At 38.2% G+C, this 13,490-nt stretch overlaps 1 protein-coding gene across 3 annotated transcripts in view; it reads left to right on the top strand.

Moving 5' to 3' along the window:
• Positions 1–13,490, top strand: part of LOC139934618 (uncharacterized) — a 95,195-nt gene that overhangs the window by 63,078 nt on the left and 18,627 nt on the right. For 2 of the 3 annotated variants that reach the window (XM_071928907.1, XM_071928908.1), the window contains exons 4-5: positions 7,584–7,702; positions 11,840–11,923. In XM_071928907.1, coding sequence (XP_071785008.1) covers positions 7,584–7,702; positions 11,840–11,923 — 203 coding nt within the window. The remainder of the gene's footprint in view (positions 1–7,583; positions 7,703–11,839; positions 11,924–13,490) is intronic. The other variant, XM_071928909.1, reaches the window with a different exon arrangement.

The raw sequence follows: 13,490 nt of genomic DNA, 5'->3' as shown, positions 1-13,490 counted from the left end.
TAGTCTTTGACAATTACTAATAGTGTCCACTGCCTTTAAAAGCAAAGTTGATGTGGTTGTTTTTTAACTGCTCAATTATATACTGTTACATTGTACCATAAAACTAACCTGTGAAAATTCATTTCAAAAGGCGGTAGCATTTCTCAGATTAAATTGTTTTTAATCCCTTTCTCCCTTAGCGGTTGCTTTAGCAGTAGCTGTAGCCGTACATGTAGCTGTAGCTGTAGCCGCCAGGGTTCAATTTTGTAGAGCTGCTAAGCAAACAAATTTGCTTAGCATGAAATTTCTTCCTTGATAAAAACAGGATTACCAACCAAATTTCCATTTGTGGTATATTGCTTGTTACTGGTATTCAGGTGTTGTTTACGTGTTGTTTAAAGCCATTATACACTTTCGGTAAACAGTATTGTCCAAGTCCCACACTTCGTGTATCACAACTTATATATAAAATAACAATCCTGTGGAAATTTAGGCTCAATCGGACATCGGAGTCGGGAGAAAATAACGGGAAAACCCACTCCTGTTTTCGCTCGTTTCGCCGTGTCATGACATGTGTTTATAACAAATACGTAATTCTCGCTAATGAGAATTTATATTGTTTTACCGTTTTCTCAAAAAGTAAAGCATTTCATGGACTAATATTTCAAGAGAAGTCTTTCACCATTACCTTCTGTAAACCCTGTAAATTATTTGTAAATCTGTGAACTTTTCTTTTTGTTTCTGTACCGAAAGGGTCCAATGGCTTTAAATCAAGTGGAAATTTGGTTGGTAATCCTGTTTTTATCAAGGAAGAAAATGTCATGCTAAGCAAATTTGTGTGCTTAGCAGCTCTATGTAATTGGGCCCTGTTCATACAGCCTACCATTATATGTAAAGACACCCAAAAATCACTGTCGTCCATTTGGATTGCAGCAATCAAAAGTATGCTCACACAAACAAATATTACTCAAGAAACAAAGTACACACGATCCATGGCGCAGTGGCTCTTAATCGTTTTTCATTGTTTTTCAATTCAGCAAAAATCACAGAATTCAATTTCACAGGTCGGTTCAAGTATGATTTGATTGTTGATAACTTAATATAAGGATGGAGGGAAAAAGAATTACTCTTTCAAACTCCAATAATGTAAAGAGAAAAAAAAACCTTTGTTCGGAGTCTGATAATTTCTGTGATCACCAGGGCAACGGTTGAAAAACTGACAAATGTACAAAGGAAGTGCACATACCATGTGAATCAATGCTTCATTGTGAGTAAGCCTTGTCCAAGGCTGGATCAGCCTCGTTTTGTAACCTCGTTGATACCTCGAAAGCCATGCTTCGACCCCGCGGTATCAAGTACTGTTATGTGCCGTGCGGTATAGTATCTATGCATTTCGTGAAGTCAGAGCGGGCCGGTGCTCGCGTAAAGAGCCTTGGACAAGGCTACATTGTGAGCAGCGTGTGTGAGTTGAAACCAACGACTGGAGATTTTGCCATTCAGTGTGATGTGTAATTGTTGAGGTGATCAGCGCAATGTAATATGGAGTCCCTGCGAGATCAATTGTAATGAAGGTAGTTGTGAGTTTGAACAACACTGTAGCGCTGTGTCTTCGCCAAAAGTGAAGAGTTTAGCTTTATCTCTTCGTATGAAATGTTGCCTTCGTTTAATATGTTCCACACCCTTGAGAGAACATATTACCACATCACTTCGGGAACTTCATTGGCAACCAATTAGAGAACAAATCCATTTGAAGATTGCTCTTCTCGTTTTTAAATGCTTTAACAAAACTACATCTCATTATATTACCACTTTACTGTCACATTACACTCCTCCACGATTTCTTCGGTCCACACTTGACAACACTCGCTTGAATGTTCCCCAAGCAAACAAAATTCTAGGTCAAAAGGCTTTCAGTGTGGCTGGGCCAATGATTTGGAACAATTTCCCAACTGCCATTAGGGAATCTAATACTCTATCTGCTTTTCGTAAAGTCCTTATGGCTCACCTTTTTCCAAGTTAATTTCTTTCTAGTGCGCTATGATCTTGATGGAATAGCGCCTTAAAATGTTTAATTGTTATGTTATGTAATGTTCCCTGGGCCTAATTTTATAAAGCTGTTAAGCAGAAATTACTGCACCACAAATTTATTTTGTGCAATTGTATTACTGAGTGGGGCACCAGTCAAAAAAGTGTAGACTGGATAACATTTTGGGTGGTAGAACTTGTCTGTGCAGGGGTCGTGGGTTACTGAGTGTACAGTGCTAACACACATCATTGTATGGGTAAAAGCCAAAATTAATATTCTTTATCCCCGATGCAAATTTAACATCTCTTATTGTCTGTGCTTAGCAATTTTGTTGTGCTTACAGGCTTTATGCCAGGCCTGGAGTTACACACAGACCACTGGGAGGCCATGTCCTCCATCCATTGCCCAGGGCCCAATTTTATAGAGCTGCTAAGCACAAAAATTTGCTTAGCGTGAAATTTCTTCCTTGATGAAAACAGGATTACCAACCGAATTTCAGGATAAGCAAACAACAGCTGAATGCCAGAACAAGCAGTATGCAACAAATGGAAATTCGGTTGGTAATCTTGTTTTTATCAAAGAAGAAATTTCATGCTGAGCAAATTTGTCTGCTGAGCAGCTCTATGAAATTGGGCCCTGGACTTGGCCTTGGTTCCCCTTCAAATGTTTCACATTGACCTTTTAGCGAATCTTTTTTCCCAACAGAAATGCCCTTTGTAAAATGAAAATGGCCTTGCCCTCTCAAAAATGAAATTCCAGGCCTACTTCCTAAAAACTTCTTTTAAGATTGTGGAAATTGAGGGCTGCCTACATGTGTAGATCCTACCCTTAAAGGAACACGTTGCCTTGGATCGGTCGATTCGGTCTTTGAAAAGCGTTTGTTACCGTTTGTTATAAAATGCATGGGTAGAAAGATGTTGCAAAAGTAGAACACAATGATCTACACAAATATGCCCGGAAATTGTGTAGTTTTCTCTTTATCTCGTCGACTAACACGGTCGGCCATTTAAGGGAGTCAAATGTTTTTCTCCCATAAATGGCCGACCGTGTTAGTTCGCAAAGTAAAGGGAAAACCACGCAATTTTGAGGCAGATTTGTGTAGATCATTGTATTCTACATTTACAACATCTTTCTACCCATACGCATTTTATAACAAACGGTTACAAACGCTTTTTATAGACTAACTCGTCCGATCCAAGGCAACGTGTTCCTTTAATACCCGAATCACACATAGAAGCCACTTCTAGTACGATGGAAAAGTGGCTGATAACGTGGTCAATCTTTGGCCAATCATGGGCCAAACGTGGGAGAATCTCTATTCTATGGGCGTGGTTTGGTCGGGGTGAGATCTCCTACATGTAGGTCGGGAAGCTGCATTCTCTCCCAGCGCTTATTTTGAACGTGTTCAAAATAAGCGTAGCTGGGCTGTAGCCAAAAAAAGTGGGGCAAAGTCGTAGTGGGAACATCATTATCGTACAAACAGTATTGTGGTGCTAGCTTCATGATGAGATCTCTGTGGTTGTAAATAAAGTAGAAACAACAGCTTGGGTGGTTTTGGTCACAGTGTAATCGTAGTGGCATCAAGTCAGCAACACTTACATGTATGACGTAGACACAGTTCAGTTGTGTGGAGTCTTTAATTTGCCAAATTGCTTGATACTGACAGTGATTGTGTCTCTTAACTTGGAAAGAAAAATATTTAATAACACCAGTTTAAAATAAAATGTAAAAAGTACAACAGAGTTTATATCACTCAAAATGAACGAGGGAAAACTCACAAACACACGATGCAAAAACGACTTCCTAACATCATATTGAAGAGGGCATGGGGCCTTGTGCCATGATATAAGGGCCGTGTGTGGTGATATCATTTCAAGATGTGAGATGAATCCACTAGCGGAGAATGTCTGTTTATACAATAAGATAGCTGTTTATTTGATGCTGGCTTCACATTTGTTGATGATGGAGCCTTTAGACAAGCCCATTACAAATGTAATTACATGTGCATCGTGTATTTACGTCTGTCTGGCGTCCCGTCCGACCCCAAAGGCCGCACATTATATTTATATAGATTATCAATAGAAAGATTGGTTCCATTGGTATGTGCGGAATGCAGGCGTGATGTCCGCTGCTGGAGTGATATTTCTGGACCCAATAACCTACCCCGGTGGTGCAAGGAATGAAGATGGATCTTGTGCACAGAGCATTCAGCATATATCTCTCCTGAATCATGAGGAAAGTGTACCAAGAATTCAGCCAGGGTCAAATTTAAGGACTCTGCAGTTGTTGGACCGCATTCAAAGTTTTAGACATGATTTTGTAAAAGGGTTTTCAAAGTTGCTGGAAATTCAATTTAGTTCGCAAAGTAAAGGGAAAACCACGCAATTGCGAGGCAGATTTGTGTAGATCATTGTATTCTACATTTACAACATCTTTCTACCCGTGCATTTCATAACAAACGGTTACAAACGCTTTTTATAGACCAACTCGTCCGATCCAAGGCAACGTGTTCCTTTAATACCCCGTATCACACAAAGACGCCGCTTCTAGAACGATGGAAAAGTGGCTGATAACGAAATTTTGAAATTCAATAATTAAAGCCATTGGACACTTTCGGTACCGAAAACAATATAAAAATTTCACAGATTTACAAATAATTTACAGGGTTTACAGAAGGTAATGGTGAAAGACTTCTCTTGAAATATTATTCCTCGAAATGCTTTACTTTTTGAGAAAACATTAAAACAATATCAATTCTCGATAGCGAGAATTATGGATTTATTTTAAACACATGTCATGACACGGCGAACCGTGCGGAAACAAGGGTGGGTTTTCCCGTTATTTTCTCCCGACTCCGATGACCGATTGAGCCTAAATCTTCACAGGTTTGTTATTTTATATATAAGTTGTGTTACACGAAGTGTGGGCCTTGGACAATACTGTTTACCGAAAGTGTCTAATGGCTTTAAAATAACATGTAGAATTTAAACGCATTTTAAGATCTGTCTGATTATCAAAACCAAGGCACAAATCTTATGAGAGATCGCCTGACATCACAAGCTACCCAAATCAACTGCCACCAGGGGCACGTAACTTGCCACCTACACTCTATGGTCTGAAACAGGGTAACCCCCTTCACATAGTCTGTAAGGATTTAGACATGAGTATCATCCACTAGGAGCCTTGTCCAAGGCTCTTTACGCAAGCACCGGCTCTGAATTCAAGAACTGCATATATAGATACTGTACCGCAGAGACATACGGTACTTGATACTGCGGGGTCGAAGCATGGCTTGCCGAGGTATCAACGAGGTTACAACGAGGCCGACGGCCTCGTTGTTTGAGGTACAACAACCTCGAAAAAACATGCTTCGACCCCACGGTATCAAGTACTGTTATGTACGCAGTTCGTTAATTCGGAGCAGCAAGCCGGTGCTTGCGTAAAGAGCCTTGGACAAGGCTACTTAGTAGCCAGCTGTCGATTTCACAAAACTCTTCCTAACTTAAGACTAATCTTAGGACTTACATGTAGGATGAGTCCCAACCCTGCACTGAGTTACTCGTCCTAACTCGAGATAAGACAAGTCCTAACTCTTTGTGAAATCCACACCTAGCTGGTAGAGCAGAATGCACAATACCTTCCCAACTTTTTATGAAGCAATTATGGTTCAGTGCCTTGCACAAGGGCACAAAAATCCCGCTCAGTTAAATTTTTATTTGTTTGTTAAAAATCTACCCAGTCAGTTTCCCTTGTGGGTTTTTTATTTGATAAAATTTAACTATATCAAAGCAAATGTGTGCTGAAAGATATTTCACAAGAAGATCAAATCCATATTAAGCATATCTTGGCTGCAGCACTCGCAAATGGACATCCCTCAGAAATATTCATGCATGATGTATTTCTCTGGTTCAAATTTTTTGGGGTTTGAAACATTAGTCGAACCATATCAATTAAAAGGGAGTCCTTTATCAAATGAATTATACTATCAATAGAAGCAGTGCTCTATTTCTTCATTCCAATTGTTCTCACCAAGTAAGTTTGTATGGCCTTTAAAGCCATTGGACACTTTCGGTAACAGTATTGTGCAAAGGCCCACACTTCGTGTATCACAACTTATATATTAAATAAAAAACCTGTGAAAAATTTAGGCTCAATTGGTCATCGGAGTCGGGAGAAAATAACGGGAAAACCCACCCTTGTTTCCGCATGTTTCGCCGTGTCATGACATGTGTTTACTATAAATCTGTAATTCTCGCTGTCGAGAATTGATAATTGTTTTAATGTTTTCTCAAAAAGGTAAATCATTTCATGGAATAATATTTCAAGAGAAGTCTTTTACCATTACCTTCTGTAAACCCTGTAAGTTATTTGTAAATCTGTGAATTTTTTTTGTTTCTGTTTCTGCTTTAATGTGTGGAGTGTGTACCATTATACATGTATGGCTACATGTACTGTACCTGTAAAACTGCCAGTGCTTCAAGTCAAGCTTACTATAGAAGATAAATATAACTATCCCTTCCATATGTACTTTAAAGGATTTGGGTACCTTTTCAAAATGTCCATAGATTTACTTTAAACTTACAGGGTTTAAAGATAATGATTGTGGAAAGCTTCCCTTCAAATATTACTTGAGGTGCTGTAGTTTTTGAGAAATGAGTAAAACAATGTCATGAAAATACGTTTGTAAAAGATTAAAATAATTTTCGTCTCATGAGACGAACATTATTTTCATGACATTGTTTTACTCATTTCCCCAAAACTACAGCACCTCAGCACGTAATATTTTCAGGGAAGCTTTCTGCTATCATTATCTTCAAACTGTGTAAGTGTAGTGTAAATCAGTGGACATTGTGTTTTTTGTCCTACAAAAGTTACATAGACCCTTTAAAAACAACATTTTTCCTGGGCCATATTTCATCAGTTACAGTTTAACTGCGCACTGCTGGCAAGATTTAGATTAATCGGTAAAACTCAATTTGATTTAGGATCTGATTACTATTCGTACGCGGCGTGTCTGCTCATATGCAAATATGGTATAAAGCAGTGCGTGTAAAGCCTTGAGTGAAATATGTCACAATCTCCGCCACAAGAGGGGGCTATGTAAGTTTGCTACTGCCTGCCCTGTTATTTAGCCCTCTATTGTGGACTCTGTAGGAGTGCACCATTTGGTTTGGGTGTATACAGACAGATTTACCAAACCCAATAGTGTCATATGAATAGCTACAGGGTTCACTCCACTCAATAAACTCCCCTAGCATACAGTGCAAAATGCCAACTTTTTAAAAATAAAAGTATAAATACTTTAAGAAGCCTCAGGGCTTTTTCAAAAAAGGGGAAATTATCCATCGCCTCTTAAACTTTTATCCTCTGCTCATTTTGATAAGGGAAGTCCCAAGCCGGGACGCTGACATTTGTGGCCCTTCCTTAAGTTACGTTTGTTACATTAAGATAGTGTGGAATCTTTACTGTCATGCGCCCTCGAACAGGCTGGTCCTGGAGAGAGCGCAAAATAAATTCAATAAATGATGATTGTATTGTTATTAATAACTGTAATTCAAATTGTGTGGTCTCCTTTCAGGGCGTCATATGCCAGAGAGAAGTCTGAGATGGCAGAGGAAGCAGCCTCAGAGTCTCGTGACGAGGGCAGCAAGGCGAGACAACGATCCAAAGAACTCATCGCTTCACTCCCACCAAGAGGTAGGTGTGTCCAATCAAGTCTATAAGCTGTGCTTTCCTTTGTACTGTGGTGCCTTGTCACAGGAGGCAACAGGCCTGTGTGCTTCTTTTATTAAAGGGCAAGGGCACCAAGGCAGTTACTGTTTTATGAGGTTTTATTGTTCACCTGTTACATTTTAGTTAACATTGTTCACATGATGTTATTGTTAACGTAATCTCCATTTATATTAAAATAATTATAACAGCCAGACGTTCTCAAAATTTAGTTACAAATTGTTTCATATTCCACATTTTTGTATTTTAACCGTAATAACTTTGACAATCTTATTCGCAATTTCTCCAAAATGTTGGGTTGAAAGTAACAGAGATCTGGACCCAATTTCATGACTCTGCTTCTCTTAGGCCAATAAACGGCGCTTACAGAAGCAGGGAATTCCGAGCCTGCATCAAGTAGATTTCAGGAGTTAGCGGGGAATTTTGGTTGTGTGTACGCTACGCTGCTTAAAAACCATTGCTCACACAGTTAGCCCAGAAAATTTTATGTTTGCCCAGTAATGTTGATCGCAAACACAGAATTTGGCGGTAAGCAGAGCCATGGAGTTGGGCCATGTATTGAACCCTTACTCTATGATTGAACTGGTTGGAGAAATTGTCGTCAGCTCTTGTCAGGTCCCTGTTTACCCAGTAATAAGACTATTTAAGTTTCATTTGATAAAATGGTACCAGACTGATTCACTGTGAGGCAGGTCTAAAGAAATGAATTGCAATTTAGAAAAAAATAAAGTGACCTGTTATACAGTGGCAGTGGACTTAGATTTCTAACACCCCTTTCAGACGGGCAGCAAGAGTCACGCCAAACCAAATAGATTAGTAGTAACTCCAGGTCGACCCAAATAACTATTTGTTTCAGACAGGCGACCTTAACGTAACATTTACATTGGCTCGGCTCATGACAAGATTGACGTCTGAAACCAAGGCGCTTCAGAGTTGATTGCCTGCGTCCAGTCACTCCAAATTGTTTCAGGTGTCAAACTTTTCATGGACTTAATTCAGAATTTGGTTTGGGGCGACTCTGGAGTGCCTGTCTGAAACGGGTGTTAGTTTCCTTTGTCAAAATTACTTTCGCTGTGTGAGTAATTAACTCAAAGCATTGCAATTCTATTCAGGCATAATTTGCTAGCTTAAAGACACTAGACACTGTTGGTAATTGTCAAAGACTAGTCTTCACAGTTGGTGTATCTCAATATATGCATAAAATAACAAACCTGAGAAAATTTGAGCTCAATCGGTCGTCGAAGTTGTGAGATAATAATGAAAGAAAAAACACCCTTGTCGCACCAGGGTCACACGAAGTTGTGTGCTTTCAGATGCTTGATTTCGAGACCTAAAATTCTAAACTTGATGTCTCGAAATCAAATGCGTGGAAAATTACTTCTTTCTCGAAAACTACGTCACTTCAGAGGGAGCTGTTTCTCACAATGTTTCTTACTACATGTATCTACTCCTCCCTATTACTTGTAATCAAGTAAGGTTTTATGCTTATAATTATTTTGAGTAATTACCAATAGTGTCCACTCACCACTGCCTTTAAGCACACCATACAGAGAAATGACCACACAAAGCCTATAGTCAATCTTGCACACTTTCTGTTGAGCCTGTAGCCAAGTTTGAAAGTTTTTACATTTTTTTTCTCTGTCATGGCTGCTCTGACATCATCCGTAATGTGTACTCAAGACATTCCGTATCCCATGCTTCCAGCATTGCATTTTCAAAGCACATTGCAAAGAAGTAAAGAACTAAATTAACACAGTGCTGCTTTGCCTCCGGTTTGGTGATGAAATCAGGCATGATTTTCTTTCTACTTAAAGTTATTTTCCTATTTTTGTTTGCCCTTTTTGAAACAAAAACTTTTCTTTTTTCCTGAAAGTCTCCTACGGCATACATAGTATGTACACGTAGGATGGCTCTTGTACTCAACGAAATAATCCTACTGTTTTTCCCATGAACCAAATATCATGTCTGTATTAACTTGCCACCAAGGACCACATACATGTATCATGCCTGTAAAACATGTTATGACAATGAACTACTTGTATGATCGTCTCGAGGTGTAAATTAATTGCACTGATTATTTGTTGGTCGAATGTCTTTAGTCGATCCTCTATTTAGCATTGCTTTGCAATCTGCTGCTTTCTCTTTGTTTCTAGCAGCAAGGTTGTTCCAAGTATTGACAACACTGTAACGGTTAATTGTATTCTTAAAGGCACTGGACACATTTGGTAATTGTCAAAAACTGGTTTTCACACAAGGTGTATCTCAACATACATGTATGCGTAAAATAACCAACCAATATGCAAATGTGTGCTACAGATTGGTCACAAAGTTGCAAGAAAACAATTATTATTTTCAAGGCACTCATGGACACTATTGATAATTAACTCAGAGTAATTATTTGCATAAAAACTTACTTGACAACAAGCAACGGAGAGCTGTTCATCGTATAAAACATTGTGAGAAACGGCTCAAACGTAGTTTCAAAAAGAACAAAAATTTGTGCAACAAGGGTGTTTTTTGTTTTATTATTTTCTTGCAACTTCAATGACCAATTAATCCCAAATTTTCACTGATTTGATATTTTATTCATATATATGTTGGGATACACCAAGTGAGAATACTGGTCTTTGAAAATAACCAATAGTGTCCAGTGCCTTTAAGATGGGTTGTCAGTATTGCCATAGGGATTTGTTTTCTGAAGACACTTTGCTTAGCAATTTAGATTAATGCGCAGTTATGAAACAATCTTAAATCTTTTTTTTAAATTTGCCCAAGGCCTATAAAAATTAGCTGTCTTCCCGACACATTAAAACTAATTAAATTTTCAGAGAAAAAGCACCTCATGGTGGCATGAAAATCTCACATTAGGCCCTCGGGCTCAATTGTTGACCTTTCCATAGTAAAATTCTGAGAATTTTCTGATCTTGCCAGAGCTGCTAGTCTCATATATTAGTCTTGTCCCAAGATGTCAGTGATTGACAGTGGATAGTGTACTGCCCTTGGTTGTAAATTGCTATAGTGCGCCTTCTTAGGGCATGTTTTAAACAGCCAATAAAGGATGATCTCATATATATAGATATTACAGTTTTCTAACAGCTGCAGTCCATCCAGGAAACATAAAAAATATAACGAGTCTCTTACCTCACGTTAAAACATGGTAAAAATGGGTTTTCTCCAGAGCGCTCCAAGCCAAACAAACCCGCGCGACAAAGGAATCGACGCGCTATTACGATTTACAACCGAGCTCAGTACACTATCCACTATCGATCACTGGCGTCTTGGGCAAAGACTAATCTCATATTGGTGGTATATTCATATTGCCTTCTTCCAATAGGTCAAGAGGTAATCGATGTATTTATAGTTATTATGGTTCAAATCAAATCATTTGTTTCTTGATGGGATGCTTTAATTTCACACAAAAATGCTCTGAGAAAATTAAGGTTTTACCAGAGCTACAATGTATTCTCATATTGGTGGTATCTTTAAAATATCGTCCAATAGGTCACGAGGTAGAGATGATTTAACAGTCATAAAGGTTAAAGATCAAATCATTTTGTTTCTCAATAGTCATGCTAGAATTTGCATCACAGAAATGCGCAGAGAAGTTTCTGGTTTTGCCAGAGCTATCCTCATACTGGTGGTATATATTACCTTTAAAATATCTCCAAATGGGTTACAAGGCAATGATGAATTTAGTAGTTTAGATCAATTGGAATTTGAAACTTTGCATGGTGGAAAAACGATATGGAAAGGTTTGTGGTAACACCATATAATGACTATCCCTAAATGAGTTAGGGTGGTTCTGAAAAGAACCGTTGGTTTCAACTCGACATTTCGATCAGTATGCTCTGATCATCTTCTGGAGAAAATTTAGATAAAATAGTCATTTCTGGATGGTCATGCTATAATTTGCACCACAAAAAAATGCTCAAAGAAGTCTACCTGCTGCATGCTTCTTTTCTCTCTCTCTTTTTTGGTTGCCTTCTTTATTTTCTTCTCCAACATCTCCCAGGCCTGATTTTAAACTGTTGATGTTCTGATTGCATTTTTTTTTTTTTTTTACTGCCTTTCTCCGTTGATGACAAAATGTTATCGCACGTATAGGTAATGTGTCAAGAGTAGCCGGCTTTGGGTGCAGGACCGCCAACGTTCACTTTGCCAACTCTCTGTCGCCAGATGGTATTTATGGTGGGCTCCAATACTCCTCTACCTCGTTCTTTTTCTTTTCTTTCCCCCTGCCCCCGCCCACCCCTTCCATCTTGGCCCCCGACCCCTACTGCTTCAATTTTGCAAAAGTACTCTCATAAGGAAGGTACAGCATTGTAGTTATTAGTCAATTCATAATCAGTACAAAATTTGGTATCCATAATAAATGGATAGTTTACAGGGAGTATTTGAAGCACTCAGGTTTTGAAAAACAATAAAAGTTGTGGCAAACAGCTAAAAACAAAACTTGCATTTCATATCAATAAGTTCCAAATTTGTACAGTATCAGTAAATGCTAGTTGATTTGCAGGTGCATTTAAAGCACCTGTATTTAACAAGAAAATGTTTTGATAAACGTCAAAAAGAAAACTTCCTTTTTGCATAATCTGCTCACAATTTCAGAAAGCTGTTTAAGCGGATTTCATTGCTGAGTTATGTTATCAGCTAATTATAAGCGAATTGAGACAGGGGACGAGTCACTTATGTGTGGCATATTGGTTGGTATGGTATCGTAGTTTTGTTCAGCAAGATACTTTTTTTTTTCGCTATGAAAATATCTGCTCTTTGACAAACACTTGATGAGCTGAGCTTTGATGGAGTATTTTGTTAGGTTTACAAAGTGCTTATTTAAAACTTGAGGATTTTGGATGAACAATTCATTGTTGAAGAAAGACTTGGACAATGCTGTGCCTTCTTTGTTTAAGAGAATAGTCTACACACCTGAAATCTCAGATCTGGATTTTAATTGGTTGAACCTCCTTGAACAGTTGGTGGCAGCAGACACATTGGTCCTTTTCTGTCCGCCGTGATTATGTACACTGTAGCTTGCACATGCACAAATTGTAGAGATTGAGTGGAAATGAACCAATATGTCTGATGCCATGCCTTTGTAATAACAAAAGACTTATGTAGAAAATCCATACAATCAAACCAAGTAGATTGATTATTTGCAAGTCGAGAATCATCTGTTTGCAAAATAATTATGCTTGCACCTTTACTCTTTCAGTGCACACTTTTGTTTTGCATTTTTAACCTGAAATGCTCAGCTTTATAAGTTGTTTTTTTAAGGTTTTTTTTTAACAAAGAAAAAACCCAGTAAGGATTTCTCATCAAACAAAATGTATCTTGTTGATTTGTGTTGCCATGGTACATCCAAAAGTCAATAGTATTTCTTGAGTGATAATGCCCTCTTGTGATAGCATGGGTCATACATTAACATTTGAAGACACATTTTTTGTTAGTACCGTACATAAAAAAGATTGTACATGTACAATAATGTCGCTTTTGGAATGCAAAAATAGATTGTACATTGGCACTGAAAGAGTTTAAAGGACTCGTTCATAGTTTGGTTTAAAAGAATTCAAATTTCAAATGAAAACTGTGGTGTAGGACTCAACCTCAAGTGTTCAGTTCATACATATTCTTTGATAGTATTGTTCATTTTGGCATCACTAAATCACTGTGCCATAGACAGTAAATCACCTTTGTCAAAAGTCGGAAGTTTTATGACTTTTTGAAAAGTCATAACCGTTGCTTTTTTTTTTTACGA

The sequence above is a fragment of the Asterias amurensis genome, chromosome 3 (genome assembly GCF_032118995.1).
Source record: "Asterias amurensis chromosome 3, ASM3211899v1".
In the NCBI taxonomy this organism is placed as follows: Eukaryota; Metazoa; Echinodermata; class Asteroidea; order Forcipulatida; family Asteriidae; genus Asterias; species Asterias amurensis.
Note: the sequence above shows the minus strand (reverse complement) of the source record. Positions and strands in the feature narration are given on the sequence as shown.